This window comes from Procambarus clarkii, chromosome 89 (assembly GCF_040958095.1).
Source record: "Procambarus clarkii isolate CNS0578487 chromosome 89, FALCON_Pclarkii_2.0, whole genome shotgun sequence".
In the NCBI taxonomy this organism is placed as follows: Eukaryota; Metazoa; Arthropoda; class Malacostraca; order Decapoda; family Cambaridae; genus Procambarus; species Procambarus clarkii.
In genome coordinates this window covers 18575614-18597593 of record NC_091238.1, presented here as the reverse complement: position 1 = coordinate 18597593, position 21980 = coordinate 18575614, and the positions used below count along the sequence as shown (strand labels likewise).

The following is a 21980-nucleotide window of genomic DNA, read 5'->3' as shown; positions in this document are numbered from 1 at the left end:
AATCATTCAAAAATAAATTCGATTATATTTCCCAGTGTCGGTGAAGTTCTTGATGGCGTGGGGCGGCCCCTGGGGGGTTGCCAGCTAGGGCGCATCAGTTGAATATGGAGAGGTTAATACACCTTGTTCCCCAGAGTATGATCTGTTACTGCCTATTTATTTGATATTGCCGTGGTGTTTAGAGTGCGTATTGGGCATATGTAGTAGAGGAATGGTAATGTGTATGCCAGGATATACCGTGAAGGGGATGAGCGTCCACCCCGAGCGGTTAGTGGCAACTGAACCATCCCGCAGCTGAACCGCCAACACCACTACGCTGTTATTTATTTACTCCCTAAAGGTTACCATCTAGAGTAACTTCGTGTACCTCATACCCACAGCTACGATGCTTTAACAACACTTCAGAAATTATTACTGTATCGTTCTCGCCTCTTGGTACTGGTGGTGAGGTTAGTCAGAGACCGGGCCGCGGGGACGTTGATCCTCGGAACGAACGCCATGTCAGGCCTATAAGACAAATATTAAAGCTTAATAATATTAAAGCCTAAGACCACCTCAGTTCCCGAACTCACCATCAAAGTAATAGCCTCAAAGAAGTACACTACACATTCTTATCTATAGACTATCTTGACTGTAATATATTAAGTCATATGCTTTAATCTTATTGATAATTAATAAATAATAATCAGGGAACTAGAGATTAAAAAGCAGCATGAATAGCTATGTACAATTATTATTTAAATTGCATCGGACGGTTAGGTATGAATATAGTCCCAAATGTAATTATGATGGGGTTTAGAGCTGTTAATTTATCTCGTGTACTGTATTACTGTATCGTTCACAGCAAGGCCTGCGCTGTAACTTGCAGGGCCTGCACTGTATCTTGCAAGGCCTGCGCTGTATCTTGCAAGGTCTGCACTGTATCTTGCAAGCCCTGCACTGTAACTTGCAAGGCGGACCAACAGGCCTGAACGACAATAAATTAAACTCAACATATATTATCTGAGAAGCGAAATATAAATATAAATTGCTTAACATGAAGATCTTGCTTGGAATCCAGAAGTACTTCAACTCACTGTGTGGCACTGAAACCTCTCTGCCACTTACCTACAAGATTCTTATAGGGTTCACTGCTACTCCCAGGATGGGTATTGGGTCCTACTATTATGTATTAATGATAAGACCTACCATTAATGTATGATGACTTACTGTAAATATGTAGCTCTTGTCATAGCACTTTCTCTGTAACTAGCTGACATTGTAACTATAAGGTGTGAAGGATAGAAGAAATTGTTTATGTAATAATCTAAGATGAGGTCTGATAAAGACCTTTTGTGCCCTCTGTAATGCTTTTGCGCTACCGCTCACAGGATGAGTATGGGGTGCACAATAAACTAGCCGCCTTCGGCGGCAGCAATCAATCAATCAATCAAAGTCCACCACCACCCTTACGATAGGTATGGTGTCCACCACAACTCCAACAATGGCTACATGTTCCATAATAACACATGACCCTGTGAACTATTATAAGGTGGTATATATAGCACTGTTTATAGGAGGAAGGAGGAGATGGGAGGAGGTGGGTGGCGACCCCTGGCAGCCAGCCCCCAGTGGGTGCTGTGGGGTGACCAAGAGGACCAACCGACCAAGCCAGTCAGTCTGCCTTGGCCAGTGTCTCCGGCGGGTCGTGTGTGTGTGTGTCCGTCCGTCTCCGACGTCTCCCTCAAGGAACCTTGCAACCCATATATATTTGTCTTACATCCCAAATGGCCTTTCTGCGCGTGACAGCTTTGCTTTTTCAAGCCTACAGCGATTTGTAGTACAGCTTGGAATGCTTACAATCGACGGGATTAATGGTTAGTGTTTTGCCCAGGAGGATGGAATTACAGGTCGTGGGTATAACTGACTTAAATATCATTTTTGTAAGTGATAAATGATAGTAAAAACAGCTTTAGGAAGATGCCGTTGGCTGCACTTGATGTTTAAAGACGTGTGACTTGAAGGGGGGAATGGTTTAGTTAACTCTCGCACTTGAGAGAAAATGAACTACCAGTGAGTGGGTCAGATCAAATAAGGAATATGAGAGAGTAATGTGTGGACGAGTGGGCAGTGTGGGCCGCCAGGCAGGTGTTGGGACTGTGGCCCACCAGGCAGGTGTTGGTAGTGTGGCTCACCAGGCAGGTGTTGGCAGGGGAAGGAGTGTGGGCCACCCTGGAGGCAGGTGTTGGCAGAGGAAGGAGTGTGGGCCACCCTGAAGGCAGGTGTTGGCAGGGGAAGGGGTGTGGGCCACCCTGGAGGCAGGTGTTGGCAGAGGAAGGAGTGTGGGCCACCCTGAAGGCAGGTGTTGGCAGGGGAAGGGGTGTGGGCCACCCTGGAGGCAGGTGTTGGCAGGGGAAGGGGTGTGGCTACCCTGGAGGCAGGTGTTGGCAGAGGAAGGAGTGTGGGCCACCCTGAAGGCAGGTGTTGGCAGGGGAAGGAGTGTGGGCCACCCTGGAGGCAGGTGTTGGCAGGGGAAGGAGTATGGGCCACCCTGAAGACAGGTGTTGGCAGGGGAAGGAGTGTGGGCCGCCCTGGAGGCAGGTGTTGGCAGGGGAAGGAGTGTGGGCCGCCCTGGAGGCAGGTGTTGGCAGAGGAAGGAGTGTGGGCCACCAGGAAGACAGCCGCAGGAGTCATAGTATACACAGCTTCCGGCGCCAGCCGGATGAAAGGGTTCCTTATAATACGTTCAGTTCTGCCAAGGTCTTCTCCTCTCCGATGATGCACGGCAAGAGTTCTGTTTGATTGTTGCCTCTGGAGTTCTGTTGGCCTCGTGTGTCACAGGCAGGTAGCCTTAAGGTTTATAGGCCTAGCCTTTTTCCTGCGTAGGCTAGGCTACTAGCCCCTGGTGTTTACATTCTCGTGGCGCGTTATCAAAGAGCGCCTCACGTGTGTATGATGTCATATATTGGACTTTTTCTTTGTGTTTTTTTATATATATTTTCATATATTTTTTCTTTTTCTTTTCTTTACTTATCACTGTGGAGTTTTCTTTAAAATAAATGTTATTGGGCACTATTTAAGTCAACATTGGTTTGATGTGCCTGGTAGCTCGATTTTAGGCACTTCAGCCTCTTAATAAGGACTATAAACCTACTGCATTCGCTTACTGACAGACCAGGTGGTATACTTTAGCTCTCGACATTCTAAAGCCTAAAATAAACTAACTGTGAACAAACATACACCGAGGAAGAGTGTATACTTCTTGGTGTGTATATATATCACCACACAGTAGACTAGGTAACCCAGATTTGCTACCCAAAGTTGGGTTTTAACCATATATGTAACTAATGGGACACGCGTACGTTTTGAAAGGTAGGCTACTGTGCACTAGAGGCTTACAATTTTAATGTCAATTCTTGTAAACACGCAATACATAACCAAATTTAAATGAAGCTATGGTCTTTGAAACTGAACATTACCAAATCTCTAGTAATATATTAATTTAAACATGTGATAAAGTGCATGTTCAATATCATAGTCAAATTTAATAAATGCGTTAAAAATGAGTTTTTTTTTTTAATAAAAGCCATTCCCTCTCCCCACCCCTCATTCCACCAACCACAATCCCAACCTTCCACTCCCTCCTCCCTTCATCAGTCATATCCCACGCCCCACCTACACCCCCACCATCAGCCAGCCCCCCACGCCCCACCAACACCCCCACCATCAGCCAGCTCCCCACGCCCCACCTACACCCCCACCATCAGCCAGCCCCCCACGCCCCACCAACACCCCCACCATCAGCCAGCCCCCCACGCCCCACCAACACCCCCACCATCAGCCAGCCCCCCACGCCCCACCTACACCCCACACCATCAGGCAGCTCCCACGCCCCTTTTGACTCTTGTGGTGTGGCCCAGAGTGAGTTATGAGGTCTGTTGATCTCCGGCTTTGTCCTACAACTTAGCCTCTAGGCTAGGGTAGCTTACCTCCCTTCTCCGTCAGTCACACCCACTCCCCCCACTCTCTTCACCACTCCCAACCCCGCCTCCACAACACATGTGCCACTTCATGTCTCTTTCCAGTGCCCGATGTTTCTCCCGTTAAATCATTACCCGCTGACGAGTCCGAGTATTCCCCCAACTTGGCTTGGGGCCAGACTTCCCTGATGATTGTCGGCCTGTGAGGCTGTCTTCGTTGCCTGAAGGCCCATCACAGCCAGGCAGATCCAGTAACTTCGGCAGAAACTTGTCCAGTTGTCTATTAAATACTTCCACTGCTGTTCCAGCAACACTTGTTGGCGGGGATTGGAGAGTCGTGAGTGTTTGACGTTTACACTGTTCTCTAACTGTGATGATGGCACCCTGATTTTATATGGTATATGTTTTGCAATTCCTACCATATATATCATCCCATTATGTTGTAATTTTATTGTACAGGTTTGGAACTTGATTTTATACCAATCAAAATCCTTGTGTCAGTCAGTTATTGGAACGAGTTTTGACTGATACAACACTGAAAAACTGTCACGTCAGTGTTGTACCAGTCAAAACTCTCACGTCAGAGTGTTGTACCAGTAAAAAAAAAAACTATGGTAAACACGTTAAACTCAAAATCAACACAAACGGCTGACGTCAATATGTGTTTGGCCTAATTGGTGTTGTTGAAGCTGATCATGACTCAGGCTCATTAGGTCTTGACCTGGTTGTGTTGAGAAGGGAACAGGTCTGTCAGGTTCTGCTGGAGGTTGTCCAGAACACACTCACGCCCGCACATACACATAGGGGGTCGGGTAGCTGAGTGGATAGCGCGCAGGACTCATAATTATGTAGCCCGGGTTCGATTCCCGGACCAGGACAAATGGGCAAAGTTTCTTTCACTCTGACTGCCCCTGTTACCTAGCAGTAAATAGGTACCTGGGAGTTAGACAGCTGTTACGGAGCTGCTTCCTGGGTGTGTGTGTGTGTGTATATGGAACAAAATTAGTTAGTTACCTGCTTAATATCTGCTTGATGGGGTTCTGGAGGTTCTCTACTCCCAGAACCAGGAAGTATTTCTACTCTACTATTCTTCTTCTACTTTAGTTAGTAATAGTTGATTGACAGTTGAGAGGCGGGCCGAAAGAGCAAAGCTCAACCCCAGCAAGCACAACTAGGTGAGTACACACACACACACACACACACACACACACACACACACACACACGTGTGACCACACATGGTCATCATCCTGTAACTACACTTAGGTAATTACAAGCCAGCCTCGCGAATGTGAGGCTGGCTAACATCAGCACTGCCTTCAGGAACCTGTGTAAGGAATCTTTCAAAACCTTGTATACCACGTATGTAAGTCCAATCCCGGAGTATGCGGCCCCAGCATGGAGCCTGTATCTTGTCAACAACAAGACGGAGCTGGAAAAAGTTAATATTTATGCCACGAGGCTAGTCCCAGAACTAAGAGGCATGAGTTACGAGGAAAGGCTGAGGGAACTGCACCTCATGTCGCTGGCAGACAGAAGAGCCCAGGGAGACTTGATCACCACATAGAAAATTCTCAAGGGAATTGACAGGGTAGAAAAGGAAGGATTATTTAACACGAGTGGTACACGAACAAGGGGACACAGGTGGAAGCTGAGTACCCAAATGACCCACAGAGACATTAGAAATAACTTTTTCAGTGTCAGAGTAGTTAGTAAGTGGAATGCACTAGGCAGTGATGTGGTGAAGGCTGACTCCATACACAGTTTCAAATGTTGATATGATAGAGCTTGAGAAGTTCAGGGATCTGTACATCAGTTGATTGACAGTTGAGAGACGGGACCAGTGAGCCAGAGCTCAAACCCCGCAAGCACAACTATGTGAGTACATACAGTCACACATACACACAATAGAGGCCAATAGGCTTAGGAATCTGAACACCAGATGATTGAATGTTGAGAGGCGGGACCAAAGAGCCGAAGCTCAACCCCCAGCAAGCACACTTAGGTATGTATATAACATAAATACATATGAATATATTGCTTTGGAATGTACTCAAGAAGATCTGACTTGAGTCGTGTGCCTTTACTTGGTGTGTTGTGAGAGATCCTTCAAGTGGCGGCCCCTGCCATTATGGCTGCCTTCTCTCTCACGTGTCTTGTACCTGCTGCCTTCTCAAAATTAACAGGTAAACAATGGACTCAACAGGTAAACAATGGACTCAACAGGTAAACAATGGACTCAACAGGTAAACAATGGACTCAACAGGTAAACAGTGGACTCAACAGGTAAACAATGGACTCATCAAGTAGCACAGCAATAAGTGAGAGCACCTGTTCTCATTACAGAGTACAGGTCACACTAATACGGGTGACAATAAATGACCCCCAACCCCTCACACATATGGAATGCCAATGTTGGTGAAATACTCAAGATGGCGGCCAACTTGCCACGTGTTGAGACACGCTGAGACATGTTTCAAGCTATTAACCCCGACGTACAAATTGCAATAGTTTAGGGATATTGCAATCACCGCAACATTGACCCGTCATGGGAGGGGGCTAATGTTTATGGTGGCTAACGGTGACAGACAGACATAAGTGTGCCACCCAGTATAAGGCTAAGTAGCGTTTTCTAGTGGTCAGTCCTATAGTTCTGTTTGGCTAGAATCATTCGACTCCGGTTTAACTTCCTGCTTGGGACTGGAATCGAGATTGTTAACGTAATTTCAGGGTCAGACGATGGATCGGAAGATGTAAGATACCATCCACAGTGGTGCGGGTGATAATAAGGAAGGTGTATGTTCCTGCGCGGCGGGAGGAGGAGGGTGGCCTTGTTGGACAGATAGCCTAAGTGGACGGTATGACGCTGGACAGTAGACGGGGAGGGCGATGATGGCCAGCCATGATGGACAGATAGCCTAAGTGGACGGGGAGACGTTAGGCTGTAGACGGGGAGAGAGGTATATATATATATATATATATATATATATATATATATATATATATATATATATATATATATATATATATATATAAATATAAAGAAATATAGCATCCGCAGAAAGCTTATTTGGCGTTGTGGGGCAGCAACTATTTATATCAACCACTCCCACTTGTATATTTGTCTAGGTGATGCTTCAGACTTTCCACTGAGGTTGAGTGGAAAGTCAACCACTTTCCACTCAATCTCAACTTTCCTCAGATGTTTCGACACACCTGTAACCCTATTTTCAGAATCAGCTGTAATAGCGAGTTGAAGAAATTGACTACAAGTGCCCATGGCCGCATATTCACTCATACGACGAGTGAAGTTGCCCAATAAATGTGCCCTTCGCGGCGAAATTGAACAAATTTAACATTTTTGGTGTGAGGTTTCCTGTTGAAGAGAAGCCTTCACATCTACATAAACATGTGGGTCTCCCCCTTTCCCCACCGTGTCACGTGGAGGCGAGACTGGTTGTACGTATACACATGTGCCAAACATGGCTCCCCCATATACAAACAGGAAGGGATGCTCGCCCTGACGCGCTTGTGCGGAATATTAGGTCTACCATCACTCACCCAGCTAGCCAAGGACTCTATCACTAGGGTACGCAAGAGGGTACGAACTCTCACCCCTGCTCACTAGGGGGCTGCCAGTAGGGTTGACACAGGGCAGGGGCCCTGAGCCCTGCTCACAAGGGGGCTGCCAGTAGGGTTGACACAGGGCAGGGGCCCTGAGCCCTGCTCACTAGGGGGCTGTCAGTAGGGTTGACACAGGGCAGGGGCCCTGAGCCCTGCTCACTAGGGGGCTGTCAGTAGGGTTGACACAGGGCAGGGGCCCTGAGCCCTGCTCACAAGGGGGCTGCCATAGGGTTGACACAGGGCAGGGGCCCTGAGCCCTGCTCACAAGGGGGCTGCCATAGGGTTGACACAGGGCAGGGGCCCTGAGCCCTGCTCACAAGGGGGCTGCCATAGGGTTGACACAGGGCAGGGGCCCTGAGCCCTGCTCACAAGGGGGCTGCCATAGGGTTGACACAGGGCAGGGGCCCTGAGCCCTGCACAGGACGCAGGCAGCACAATACACCCGGACATGGGTCGCGTTACTGGGGGACGGTCAACTGACACCCCCCCCCTCCCCAAGTGTATAGTATACCACCCTCATCCACATACCCTCACCCCCCCTCCCTTTCTCCCTTCTCACCTTTGTCTCGTCCCTACCTTCCTCTTCCTTACCTTGCTTGGTACCTGGCTGATGGGGTTCTGGGGGTTCTTCTACTCCCCAAGCCCAGCCCGAGGCCAGGCTCGACTTGTGAGAGTTTGGTCCACCAGGCTGTTGCTTGGAGCGGCCTGCAGGCCCACATACCCACCACAGCCCGGTTGGTCCGGCACTTATTGAAGAAAACAATCTAGTTTCCTCTTGAAGATGTCCACGGTTGTTCCGGCAATATTTCTTATGCTCGCTGGGAGGACGTTGAACAACCGCGGACCTCTGATGTTTATACAGTGTTCTCTGATTGTGCCTATGGCACCTCTGCTCTTCACTGGTTCTATTCTGCATGTTCTTCCATATCGTTCACTCCAGTATGTTGTTATTTTAGTGTGTAGATTTGGTACCTGGCCCTCCAGTATCCCTCGAGTTACCATCGTAGACATCCTGGCCGGTGGAGGACGGTAGGATGTTGTTGTTATAGATTCAGCTACTCGGAGCAAGTTCCAAGTAGCACGGGCTATGGTGAGCCCGTAGTGAACTTACCTGGCACAGGAGCGGTGCGCGTGGACGGTAGGATGTGGGGACAGCTTGGGGTGGTCACGCATGAAGCAGGGTATACATGGGGGAAGGGAACCTTTGTATTCATGGGGGGGGGGGAGGAATATTGTGCCAATTGTGATGATGGAATCATTCAGACAGAAAAATGTATATATTTGTTTATAGTGGTCTTTTCGAGCACATATTTTTTTATATTTCAGAAAAATTCGCGAGATGATTACCTTGTGTGAACTGGTTAGCTTGTTAACCTCTTAACTTAATATGTATTTTGCTTATTTTCTGTCATTATAAAAAGCAACACTTTTTCAGTTATTTGTTCAGGTATAAATTTGTTAGTGTATTTGTATTTATTTTATAGAAATTAGTTCTACTAGTTTTACGCAAGCTTTAATAGAGAGCTTAGGCTGCATCATCCAGTGATACAGTGTCACTGCATCCAGTGATACAGTGTCACTGCATCCAGTGATACAGTGTCACTGCATCCAGTGATACAGTGTCACTGAAGAGGTTCCTGGGGCTAGATTCACGAAGCAGTTACACAAGCTCTTAAGAACCTGTACATCTTTTCTCAATCTTTGGCGGCTTTGTTTACAATTATTAAACAGTTAATGAGCTCCGAAGCACCAGGAGGCTGTTTATAACAATAGTTTGACATTAGTTCTTTGATGTTCCTTCATAGGTGATGTTAGGGGGGGGTATGGTTAGTGTTCTCCGACGCTTAAACTAATGTTTTCTGTGTCAAAACGGAATACATAGCTGGAGGTAGGATGTATTAGCTAACATAGTATTAGCTGTACACAGTGTGTACATGATGCATGCACAGTCACAGTGTGCACATGTTGCATGCACAGTCACGTATAACGTGTGCTTGAATAAGCTTTTGTTCTCAAGAGTTGGTGATGTGGGTCATGTGGGGTGTTGTGAATGGCGCCCGGTAATAACGAGGTGACCTTTGTCCCCGTCAGCCTCCTCACCCCCGACCTCTTACACACACACACTCCTACAAATGGCTACTAAAGTTCAACCCGATTAAATGTAAGGTAATGAAACTAGGGGGAGGAAATAGGAGGCCAGACGTGGAATACAGAATGGGAGATGAAATCCTTCATGAAACGGACAGAGAGAAAGATCTAGGAGTTGATATCACACTAAACATGTCTCTTGAAGCCCACATTAAAAGAATAACATCGTTTGTGTATGCGAGGCTGGCTAACATCAGAACAGCCTTCAGGAACCTGTGTAAGGAATCATTCAGAACCTTGTATACCACATATGTAAGACCAATCCTGGAGTATGCGACCCCAACATAGAGCCCGTATCTTGTCAAGCACAAGACGAAGCTGGAAAAAGTTCAGAGGTATGCCACTAGGCTAGTCCCAGAACTAAGAGGCATGAGTTACGAGGAAAGGCTGCGGGAAATGCACCTCACGTCGCTGGAAGACAGAAGAGCCCGGGGAGACTTGATCACCAGATACAAAATTCTCAGGGAAATTGACAGGGTAGACATGGATGAATTATTTAACACGGGACAACCAAGCGAACAAGGGGACACAGGTGGAAACTGAGTACCCACATGAGCCACAGGGACGTTAGAAAGAACTTTTTCAGTGTCAGAGTAGTTGAACAGATGGAATGCATTAGGCAGTGATGTGGTGGAGGCTGACTCCATACACAGTTTTAAATGTAAATATGATAGAGCCCAGTAGGCTCAGGAATCTGTACACCAGTTAATTGACAGTTGAGAGGCGGGACCAAAGAGCCAGAGCTCAACCCCCGCAAACATCACTAGGTGAACACACACACACACACACACACACACACACACACACACACACACACACACACACACACACACACACACACACACACACACACACAGAGGTCATAGATTTAAACTAGCTAAACACAGATGCCGAAGAAATATAAGAAAATTCACCTTCGCAAATAGAGTGGTAGACGGTTGGAACAAGTTAAGTGAGAAGGTGGTGGAGGCCAAGACCGTCAGTAGTTTCAAAGCGTTATATGACAAAGAGTGCTGGGAAGACGGGACACCACGAGCGTAGCTCTCATCCTGTAACTACACTTAGGTAATTACACACACACACACACACACATCATCTGGATAATGAAGTGTAACGAGAGTCAAACAAATTGGAGAGCAATTGGCCCCCCTCCCCCCACTAAAATGATGACATTAAGGGTCATATTTCCATTAATTCACTGTCTCGGGGGCAACACTTCTTGGTTTGTATGTTCACAATAATGATGCTGAACTAGGCCTGGCAATGGTGATTAGCTGGCAACATTGTCTGGCAGCAGGGGTGGCAACATTGTCTGGCAGCGGGGGGTGGCAACAGTGTCTGGCAGCGGGGGTGGCAACATTGTCTGGCAGCGGGGTGGCAACAGTGTCTGGCAACATGCAACAGCCTACATAGCCACAAGATAATGTCGGAACAAAAGTGGACGCGTTCAAGAACAAATGAGACAAGTTCCTACGGGAAGTGCCGGACCAACCAGGCTGTGGTGGATATATGTAGGCCTCGCAGGCCGCTCCAAGCCTCTGCGGCCAAGTTATCATAGGTCAAGTCCGTCTTGAGCAGTACAACAAGTCCCACAACCCACTCCACCTGAGTAAGGTTTAGAGGACAGGAGCTAAACCCCCCTGCGTAGCCTTCCCTTAACAGCAAAATATATTAAACTATCACTCATGTTACTTCTCACCTTCCCATAGCAAAACTTGTAGGCCTCCACCTATGCCTTCTCTAGAGGGCTTAAGTCTTCATTAATCTAAGTCTTTATTTAAATTCATTTTGTTTAACTTGGAAACAGCTCAGTAATTATATACTTGAAAGGACTTTTGGGGTCACAGTGACAGTAAGCAGAGCCTGTTGACCCTCGCTTTCCAGCAGACTGCTGGGTGTTGTTACTAATGCAAGGAGCTCCTAATGCAATAGCAGCTGCCTCGTATAAGCCAATAGAAGCTGCCTCGTATAAGCCAATAGCAGCTGCCTCGTATAAGCCAATAGAAGCTGCCTCGTATAAGCCAATAGCAGCTGCCTCGTATAAGCCAATAGAAGCTGCCTCGTATAAGCCAATAGGAGCTGCCTCGTATAAGCCAATAGGAGCTGCCTCGTATGGGCCAATAGCAGCTGCCTCGTATAAGCCAATAGCAGCTGCCTCGTATAAGCCAATAGAAGCTGCCTCGTATAAGCCAATAGGAGCTGCCTCGTATAAGCCAATAGGAGCTGCCTCGTATGGGCCAATAGGAGCTGCCTCGTATGGGCCAATAGCAGCTGCCTCATATGGGCCAATAGCAGCTGCCTCGTATAAGCCAATAGGAGCTGCCTCGTATAAGCCAATAGGAGCTGCCTCGTATAAGCCAATAGGAGCTGCCTCGTATGGGCCAATAGCAGCTGCCTCATATGGGCCAATAGCAGCTGCCTCATATGGGCCAATAGCAGCTGCCTCGTATGGACCAATAGAAGCTGCCTCGTATGGACCAATAGCAGCTGCCTCGTATGGACCAATAGCAGCTGGCTCGTATGGACCAATAGGAGCTGCCTCGTATAGACCAATAGAAGCTGCCTCGTATGGACCAATAACAGCTGCCTCGTATGGACCAATAGCAGCTGCCTCGTATGGACCAATAGAAGCTGCCTCGTATGGACCAATAGAAGCTGCCTCGTATGGACCAATAGAAGCTGCCTCGTATGGACCAATAGATTTTCAACAGTTTCATTTACACGTATATGTTTGTGTAAATGTGTGCATTGTAAACATATTTGCCAGTGCTTTAGATTAAAGGATTAGTGCCTTTCTATGTATTTCCCTGAGAGCAGAAGGTGGCGTGTTTAGTGTTTTTGTGGTACCTGGTTGATGGGTCGCTGGAGGAACCGGTTGAGGTACTCCCTGAAGGCGGTCTACCGTTGCTGGCATCCGGCCAAGTATACCCTTTAGCTAACTGTTAAACCGTACTTGTCCGGTGGGTGCTGAAATCTGCCGGGCGGAGAGCGAGCAATGACTCTTGTGCCTTAAGTTTTTATGGCCGAAGGATTTGAGGTGAGGAGGAGACACATGGAGGAACAGGGGACGAAGGTGTTTCCTGCTAGTTGTCTAAGTCTGCGGACTTGTTGGTTCACCTTATGGGTTAGCTTTATGCAGTGCCAGTCAGTGCCAGATTTAGGGTTGGTGAGGCCCTGAGGTGTACAAAGCTTGGCGGGCCCTCAAGAGGTCATACCAGAAGGTCTGAGAAAGGTCTCTACCAAAACATGTCATTGGGGTAGTCTCACACACAAAAATAAATAAAAAGCATATATATATGTTTTATATATATATATATATATATATATATATATATATATATATATATATATATATATATATATATATATATATATATATATATAATATTTTATATCACTGAAAACTCACACCACAGAAGTGACTCGAACCCATACTGCCAGAAGCAATGCCTCTGATGTACAGATGCATTCCTTCTGGCAGTATGGGTTCGAGTCACTTCTGGGGTGTGAGTTTTCAGTGGCATATATGCTTGGAGACCGTTCTGGCTTGTTCGCATATAATATTTTATATATATATATTATGGAACCCGGGATCCTGGGTTAAAGATCTAGAGAATGTAGACCTCTGTGCTACAGGATCCAGTATTGTATTTTTGCTTCAGGTGACTCCACACATGGATTACTAGAATTAATCCTGGTTAGGTTAGTCCGCTGTTTAATACGACCAGCTTAACCTTGTTTGGAGTTTGTTTTGATACAAACACCAACAGTGAGGCACACCAACAGTGAGGGACACCAACAGTGAGGCACACCAACAGTGAGGGACACCAACAGTGAGGCACACCAACAGTGAGGGACACCAACAGTGAGGGACACCAACAGTGAGGTAAATACCCCCCCCCTCCCTCCTCAAGGATCTCATCTCAAGTCTCCTCCTTCCCCTTAATTGTTCCTCCAATGGATTGTTTCACTCTTATCGCAATAACAATTAGGTTATTATATAGCAATTCAGTTGTTATTTACGCGAGGGGAACACTATCTCCCCAGTGACCTCGCCGGGGACATGAAGCCAACGGCTTATCCAAGGTTTCCCCCGATTGTTCCTACGAGTATTGTTTTTCTATCTAGATTTTGAACTGCAGTTATATGTCTTTACATGTTGTGTACGACAGAACCAGGCGGGTGTACAGCGTGGACGAGGACAGCCTCTAGCGTGAGACTTAAGTAGGACCAGAGGACAGCCTCTAGCGTGAGACTTAAGTAGGACCAGAGGACAGCCTTTAGCGTGAGACTTAAGTAGGACCAGAGGACAACCTTTAGCGTGAGACTTAAGTAGGACCAGAGGACAACCTTTAGCGTGAGACTTAAGTAGGACCAGAGGACAACCTCTAGCGTGAGACTTAAGTAGGACCAGAGGACAGCCTCTAGCGTGAGACTTAAGTAGGACCAGAGGACAACCTTTAGCGTGAGACTTAAGTAGGACCAGAGGACAGCCTCTAGCGTGAGACTTAAGTAGGACCAGAGGACAACCTTTAGCGTGAGACTTAAGTAGGACCAGAGGACAACCTCTATCGTGAGACTTAAGTAGGACCAGAGGACAACCTCTATCGTGAGACTTAAGTAGGACCAGAGGACAACCTTTAGCGTGAGACTTAAGTAGGACCAGAGGACAACCTCTAGCGTGAGACCAGAGGACAGCCTCTAGCGTGAGACCAGAGGACATGAGGGTAAACTGGAGACAAATGTAAGGAAATACTTGCACTCAGGACGGCTGGTCAACAAGTGAAATGACTTGAAAGAAGTTGCGGGAACCACCTCCACTCACAACTCTAAGGCAGGTTTCGAGGAAGAATTTGAACGTCAGAATGGTTAAATGGTAAGGGAAGAGGTAGACCCCGGGTGGTAGGCGGGGCATACAGTCAGTTCAAGTTCAAGTATATTTATTGAGACAAGAAAGAAATACATCTCAAAGGGATAGAGTAGCTTAGGCTATTTCTACCCTCCCCCCCCCCTCATACAGCCAGACCTCTCTCCCAGTTGCTGATTGATGAGTATCTACTCATAACCCCCCCCCCCCTCCTCCCTATCTCTCCCTGCACCCCACCATTCCATCACTCCCCGCCCCACCCCCCTCACGGCACCTCCTCCTCCCCATCAACCCCCCCTACCACCCACATCTATCAATTAACCTTCCCAATATACCATCTTGAGGTTATCTTGAGATGATTTCGGGGCTTAGCGTCCCCGCGGCCCGGTCCTTAACCAGGCCTCCTTTTTGTTACACACCCCTTCCCCCCCAGGAAACAGCCCGTAGCAGCTGTCTAACTCCCAGGTACCTATTTACTGCTAGGTAACAGGGGGCATAAGGGTGAAAGAAACTCTGCCCATTTGTTTCCGCCTCCACCGGGGAGCGAACCCCGAATCTCAGGACTACGAATCCGAAGCGCTGTCTACTCAGCTGTCAGGCCCCTCTGTTATTGGTTTCGGGAATGAACGTCCCCGCGGCCCTGTCTCTGACCAGGCCTCCCGGTTGGTGATTTGGTCAACCAGGCTGTTGGACACAGCTGCCGTAAGAATCACAGCCTGGTTAATCAAGTATCCTCTGGAGGTATTCATCAAATTCTCGATGAATTGGACCATTCTCATTCTCATTCGACTTGAGAATGGTCCAGGACGGACCGAAACGTCGTCGTCCCTTCACCTTCTAGTGTGTGGTCTGGTCAACAATCAAATTCTCTCTTGAGCACTGTGAGAGGTCAGTTAGTTATGACTCTAAACACAAGAGGAGAACAACCTGTACACAACCCATCCATCCATATAGTGTTCCTGGGGGGAAGTTAGCGAGAGGGAAGCAGCCCTTGAGACCTGCCTGCCTGCCAAGTATCTATGGAGCCCTCCACATGACTACCAAACACACTAAAGTCATTGAGTCCTCGCAACAAAGCCTCCATTAACCTTTCCCACTCTCTCTCAACTGGTCGAGTTGGGCAGGGTTGAGGAGGGAGGCAGGCGGGTAGGGAGGGTTGAGGGAGACTGGGGAAGGAGGGTTGAGGGAGACGGGGAAGGGAGGGAGGCTTGAGGGAGACGATGGTGGGAGGGTTGAGGGAGGCGGGGGAGGGAGGGTTGAGGGAGACGGGGAAGGGAGGGAGGCTTGAGGGAGACGATGGTGGGAGGGTTGAGGGAGGCGGGGAAGGAAGGGAGGGAGGCGGGGAAGGGAGGGAGGGTTGAGGGAGGCGGGGGAGGGAGGGTTGAGGGAGACTGGGGAAGGAGGGTTGAGGGAGACGGGGAAGGGAGGGAGGCTTGAGGGAGACGATGGTGGGAGGGTTGAGGGAGGCGGGGAAGGGAGGGAGGGTTGAGGGAGGCGGGGGAGGGAGGGTTGAGGGAGACTGGGGAAGGAGGGTTGAGGGAGACGGGGAAGGGAGGGAGGCTTGAGGGAGACGATGGTGGGAGGGTTGAGGGAGGCGGGGAAGGAAGGGAGGGTTGAGGGAGGCGGGGAAGGGAGGGAGGGAGGGTTGAAGGAAGGAGTGGCACTCAACAAGCAGTGTTGACGTGGTCCAGAGTGTTGTGGGAGGGACTCCTCATCACCCACTCACCGCCTCATTCATCTACTCACGCATTCACAAGACTCACATCTCGAGGCGGAAATAGCCCCAAGGACTCACAGATCAATCCCACTGGAAAGTTCGAATCTTTTGGTGCCACAGAAATCGGGATTTACAGCTTGGAAATCCTACTCATCAAATATAAGAACATAAGAACATAAGAACAAAGGTAACTGCAGAAGGCCTATTGGCCCATACGAGGCAGCTCCTATTCTATAACCACCCAATCCCACTCATATACTTGTCCAACCCGTGCTTGAAACAATCGAGGGACCCCACCTCCACAATGTTACGCGGCAATTGGTTCCACAAATCAACAACCCTGTTACTGAACCAGTATTTACCCAAGTCTTTCCTAAATCTAAACTTATCCAATTTATATCCATTGTTTCGTGTTCTGTCCTGTGTTGATACTTTTAATACCCTATTAATATCCCCCCGGTTATGTCCATTCATCCACTTGTAAACCTCTATCATGTCACCCCTAACTCTTCGCCTTTCCAGTGAATGCAACTTAAGCTTTGTTAATCTTTCTTCATATGAAAGATTTCTAATTTGGGGAATTAACTTAGTCATCCTACGCTGGACACGTTCAAGTGAATTTATATCCATTCTATAATATGGCGACCAAAACTGAACTGCATAATCTAAATGGGGCCTAACTAGAGCAAGATATAGCTTGAGAACCACACCAGGTGTCTTGTTACTAACGCTGCGATTAATAAATCCAAGTGTCCGATTTGCCTTATTACGAACATTTATGCATTGATCCTTTTGTTTTAAATTCTTACTAATCATAACTCCCAGATCCCTTTCGCAATCCGACTTCGCAATCACAACACCATCTAGCTCGTATCTTGTAACTCTATCATCATTACCTAACCTCAGAACTTTACATTTATCAGCATTAAACTGCATCTGCCAATCCTTTGACCATTTCAAAACCCTATCTAGATCAACTTGAAGTGATAGTGAGTCCTCCTCCGAATTAATTTCCCTACCGATTTTCGTATCATCGGCAAATTTGCAAATGTTGCTACTCAAACCTGAATCTAAATCATTTATATATATTATAAACAACAGAGGTCCCAGGACAGAGCCTTGAGGCACTCCACTTACAACATTTTCCCACTCTGACTTGATTCCATTTATACTAACTCTCTGTTTCCTTTGGTATAGCCATGCCCTAATCCAGCTTAATATAACACCCCCAATACCATGAGACTCTATTTTTTTAATCAGTCTTTCATGTGGCACTGTATCAAAAGCTTTGCTAAAGTCAAGGTATACAACATCGCAATCCTTACCACTATCAACTGCCTCAACAATGCTAGAATAAAAAGATAACAAATTTGTTAAACATGAACGGCCATTTATAAAACCATGTTGCGACTCAATTATTAATTTATGTTTTTCAAGATGAAGACGAATTTTATTTGCTATTATAGATTCGAGTAACTTTCCCACAATAGACGTTAGGCTAATTGGTCGATAGTTAGACGCAAGTGATCTATCTCCTTTCTTAAAAACTGGTATCACATTAGCAACTTTCCAAAACTCTGGCACTCTGCCTGACTCTATTGATTTATTAAATATGGTTGACAGTGGGTCACAAAGCTCCTCTTTGCATTCTTTAAGCACCCTAGCAAACACTTCATCCGGCCCTGGGGATTTGTTTGGTTTGAGTTTTACTATTTGTTTAAGAACATCCTCCCTGGTAACTGCTAAAATATGGTTTAACAAGGTCAAATTCATCATTATAAAGTTGGCTAAGACTGCCCGTTCTCTCCATTTGTCATTCCGTAAAAATTACAGCTGTTTTGCCTAGCTAGAAACGTACGGACCCAGGCAACCCACCTACCCTATTGAGGCGATGTATAGAAAACGTCAGTATTATGGTGATTAAATAATGCATCGCATTTTTAACGGATTGGTCGGATTTGTAAAATACGGGACGTATTAGATCATAAAATGGAGGTATTCAGTGCCCCCCCCTAGTACTGGTCCATACGAGGCAGCTGCTATTGGTCCATACGAGGCAGCTGCTATTGGTCCATACGAGGCAGCTGCTATTGGTCCATACGAGGCAGCTGCTATTGGTCCATACGAGGCAGCTCCTATTGGTCCATACGAGGCAGCTCCTATTAGTCCATACGAGGCAGCTGCTATTGGTCCATACGAGGCAGCTGCTATTGGTCCATACGAGGCAGCTCCTATTGGTCCATACGAGGCAGCTCCTATTGGTCCATACGAGGCAGCTCCTATTGGTCCATACGAGGCAGCTCCTATTGGTCCATACGAGGCAGCTCCTATTGGTCCATACGAGGCAGCTCCTATTGGTCCATACGAGGCAGCTGATATTGGTCCATACGAGGCAGCTCCTATTGGTCCATACGAGGCAGCTGATATTGGTCCATACGAGGCAGCTCCTATTGGTCCATACGAGGCAGCTCCTATTGGTCCATACGAGGCAGCTGCTATTGGTCCATACGAGGCAGCTCCTATTGGTCCATACGAGGCAGCTCCTATTGGTCCATACGAGGCAGCTCCTATTGGTCCATACGAGGCAGCTCCTATTGGTCCATACGAGGCAGCTCCTATTGGTCCATACGAGGCAGCTGCTATTGGTCCATACGAGGCAGCTGCTATTGGTCCATACGAGGCAGCTCCTATTGGTCCATACGAGGCAGCTCCTATTGGTCCATACGAGGCAGCTCCTATTGGTCCATATGCCCCCCCCCCATCCTCAGAACCCATGATATTTTAAAACTTTCACATAAAAAAATACAAAAAAAGTAAAATGAGGTTAATTAAGAAACCTGAGTGTCAAAGGAAATTAGATAAACGCCTCCAAAGGCTACTTGATCAACGGGTCTGTGATTCCTGTGTCGGACAGCCTCTGCTCTGGCCAGGCCTATGTTAAGCCTATTCAGGACGTGGGATGGATAAGAGGACACAGATCTGGGATAGGACGGAGGGAAGGAGTGGTCTCTCACCACTTGGTCCATCTGGGATAGTCCAAGGTGGGAGTGATCTTGGAGTAACCTGTCTAACATTGGGTCCTCTAACATTCTGATGGTGTGTAAAGGAAGAAATGTATATGTTTATCTCTCAGAATGTTCGGCAATACGTTTATTGCTTGTGATGTGTGTCTATGTATATATTAACACGTTGTACTGAACGGGGTGAGAATAGCTTGAGCTACCTCATCCCTTTGTGTGGATTTTACCTCAATAAACTTATTTCAATTCCGATGGTGTTCCACACCCTGATGGCTTGGTGCTGCAGTCTGGTGTTTAGTGGCTGTATGTTCAGGAGTTCGTGGAGCTCCTGGATTGTTTGACCATCCGGTGGCCGGTGTTTTGCTGCTCTCCTTAGCGCCTTATTTTGTACTGCTTGCAGTTTCTGCATGTTAGTTTTCTTTATGGTGTGTAGTGGTACTGAGGGATACTCTAGATGCGGCCGAACTAGAGCCTTATATAGGTGGATCTGAATGTTTGTACTGAGGCTTCGGAATCTCCTCAGTTTTTCTAAGGCTGTTTTTGTTTTGTTTATTCTATCCTTGACATGAATACTTACACTGTGAGCAGTTTCTTGGCGGCCGCCAGGGGCTGCCAGGGGCTGCCAGGGTCTTCCAGGGACTGCCAGGGGCTGCCAGGGACTGCCAGGGTCTTCCAGGGACTGCCAGGGGCTTCCAGGGACTGCCAGGGTCTTCCAGGGACTGCCAGGGGCTTCCAGGGACTGCCAGGGGCTTCCAGGGACTGCCAGGGGCTTCCAGGGGCTGCTGGAGGCTTCGGAACACTTGGAATCCAGGATCAAGTGGAACCCCGAGGGCCAAGGTTATGCTACAGCGAACCATCCACACGCTTAATGCGTCGTATTCTTACGGATTTCTTTACGAAATCAAGTAATCCGTTTAAAACGCGATGTATTAGTATACATTAAAGTTTCTCAACATTGACGTTGTTGCGAGGTGAGGCAAAACAGTTTCATTTCGTTACGGAGTGGCAACAGGAGAGAATGAACTGGGAAGTGGACCCATGAGCCCCATACCTCAACCTAGTATCCCCCCTACTGTTTGCCCCATCACCATAAATTCCCCCCCCCCTCCCCCTTCCATTCCTTCCCTCCCTTCCCCCTTCATAAACCTCCTCTTTCCTTGTTACCTTTTTGTTGTTTCTTTGTTTATCTCTACACGTTAATATCTTTTTCTCCTTTTGATTTCTTACTTTCCCTTTTCGTCTTGATGGGTATTTTGTGTGCCCACCTCTTTAAGCCCACCTCTTTAGGTATATCTCTTGAAGCCCACCTCTTTAGGTATATCTCTTGAAGCCCACTTCTTTAGGCCCACCTTTTTAGGCCTTCTCACAGCTATATGCTTTTATGAATAAGGGACTCTTGACCCCCACCTCCCAGAGGATGGGTCTGGGGTCCGACCCCCCCCCCCCCACACCGCCCGCCTGCCATCATAACACTATACTGTATTTACAATTTTTACAACTACTCCTTTGCCTGTACTTCTTCCTCCCTCCTATACCTCCCCCCACCCCTGTTCCCCCTCCCTCCCCCTCACCCAAAGAAAAAGACACTGAAGTCTGTGAAGGAGAACAAATGGGTGAGAAATAGTCTTACTGGGCCCAATCAGGCTGGCGAATACCTGTCACATTTTGTTCGGGTTTTCTGACAATGTTTCACAATCTGCTTGAACCATCAGATTAAAGTCTTAATTGATTGATTGATAAAGATTAAGCCACCCAAGAGGTGGCACGGGCATGAATAGCCCGTAAAAAGTCTTAAATAATTATTGTTCTTATATAGCCAGGTGCTGAGAAGAGCTGTGGAGCACGTCACTCAAGCTCATGCTAATTCAGACATTGTAACTCGCCTGTCGTTCACCCTTGATCACACTGATTCCGACATTACAGCCTTCCTGGTGGTCACCCTAAGTCACACTACCACCACAGCCCTCCTGGTCGTCACCCTAGACCACACTACCACCACAGCCCGCTTGGTCGTCACCCAAGACCACACTACCACCACAGCCCTCCTGGTCGTCACCCTAGACCACACTACCACCACAGCCCGCTTGGTCGTCACCCTAGACCACACTACCACCACAGCCCGCTTGGTCGTCACCCTAGACCACACTACCACCACAGCCCTCCTGGTCGTCACCCTAGACCACACTAACACATAGACATAGCCGCGCCTGTTGATGGAGCCCCTGCAAGATGATCCAGGCTCCACCGGTGACAGATATATTGACCATTTGGGGGAAGAACATCTTTCTAGCGGGAGTAATGTGCGCCCCGAAGATCATAGAGGGGTGGGCAGGTGTTGGAGGGGAGGGCTGCTGGTGGGGAGAGCTGCTGGTGGGCAGGTGTTGGAGGGGAGGGCTGCTGGTGGGCAGGTGTTGGAGGGGAGGGCTGCTGGTGGGCAGCGACTCTGGACTCGTCACCTCATAGGCCACACGCGTTTAACTCTTGGGCACTTAATTTTAATTGGACAACGCCCTGCTCCGTATTGTCTTTAAACATCTGAGTTGTATATGTGAATGTCACACAATATTCATCTATAGACATCTCTACATGCTGAACCACATGTGAAGAACCTTACACACACTCGCAGCCCCCTGTGTTAGGGGGAGC

The 21980-nt window shown here is 47.6% G+C and overlaps 1 protein-coding gene across 1 annotated transcript in view; it reads left to right on the top strand.

Moving 5' to 3' along the window:
- Positions 1–1647: 1647 nt before the first annotated feature.
- The window catches only part of LOC138359175 (pleckstrin homology-like domain family B member 1), a 98516-nt gene continuing 78183 nt past the window's right edge, over positions 1648–21980 (top strand). Inside the window, exon 1 of the mRNA XM_069318115.1 lies at positions 1648–1856. Coding sequence (XP_069174216.1) covers positions 1832–1856 — 25 coding nt within the window. The 5' untranslated portion in view covers positions 1648–1831. The remainder of the gene's footprint in view (positions 1857–21980) is intronic.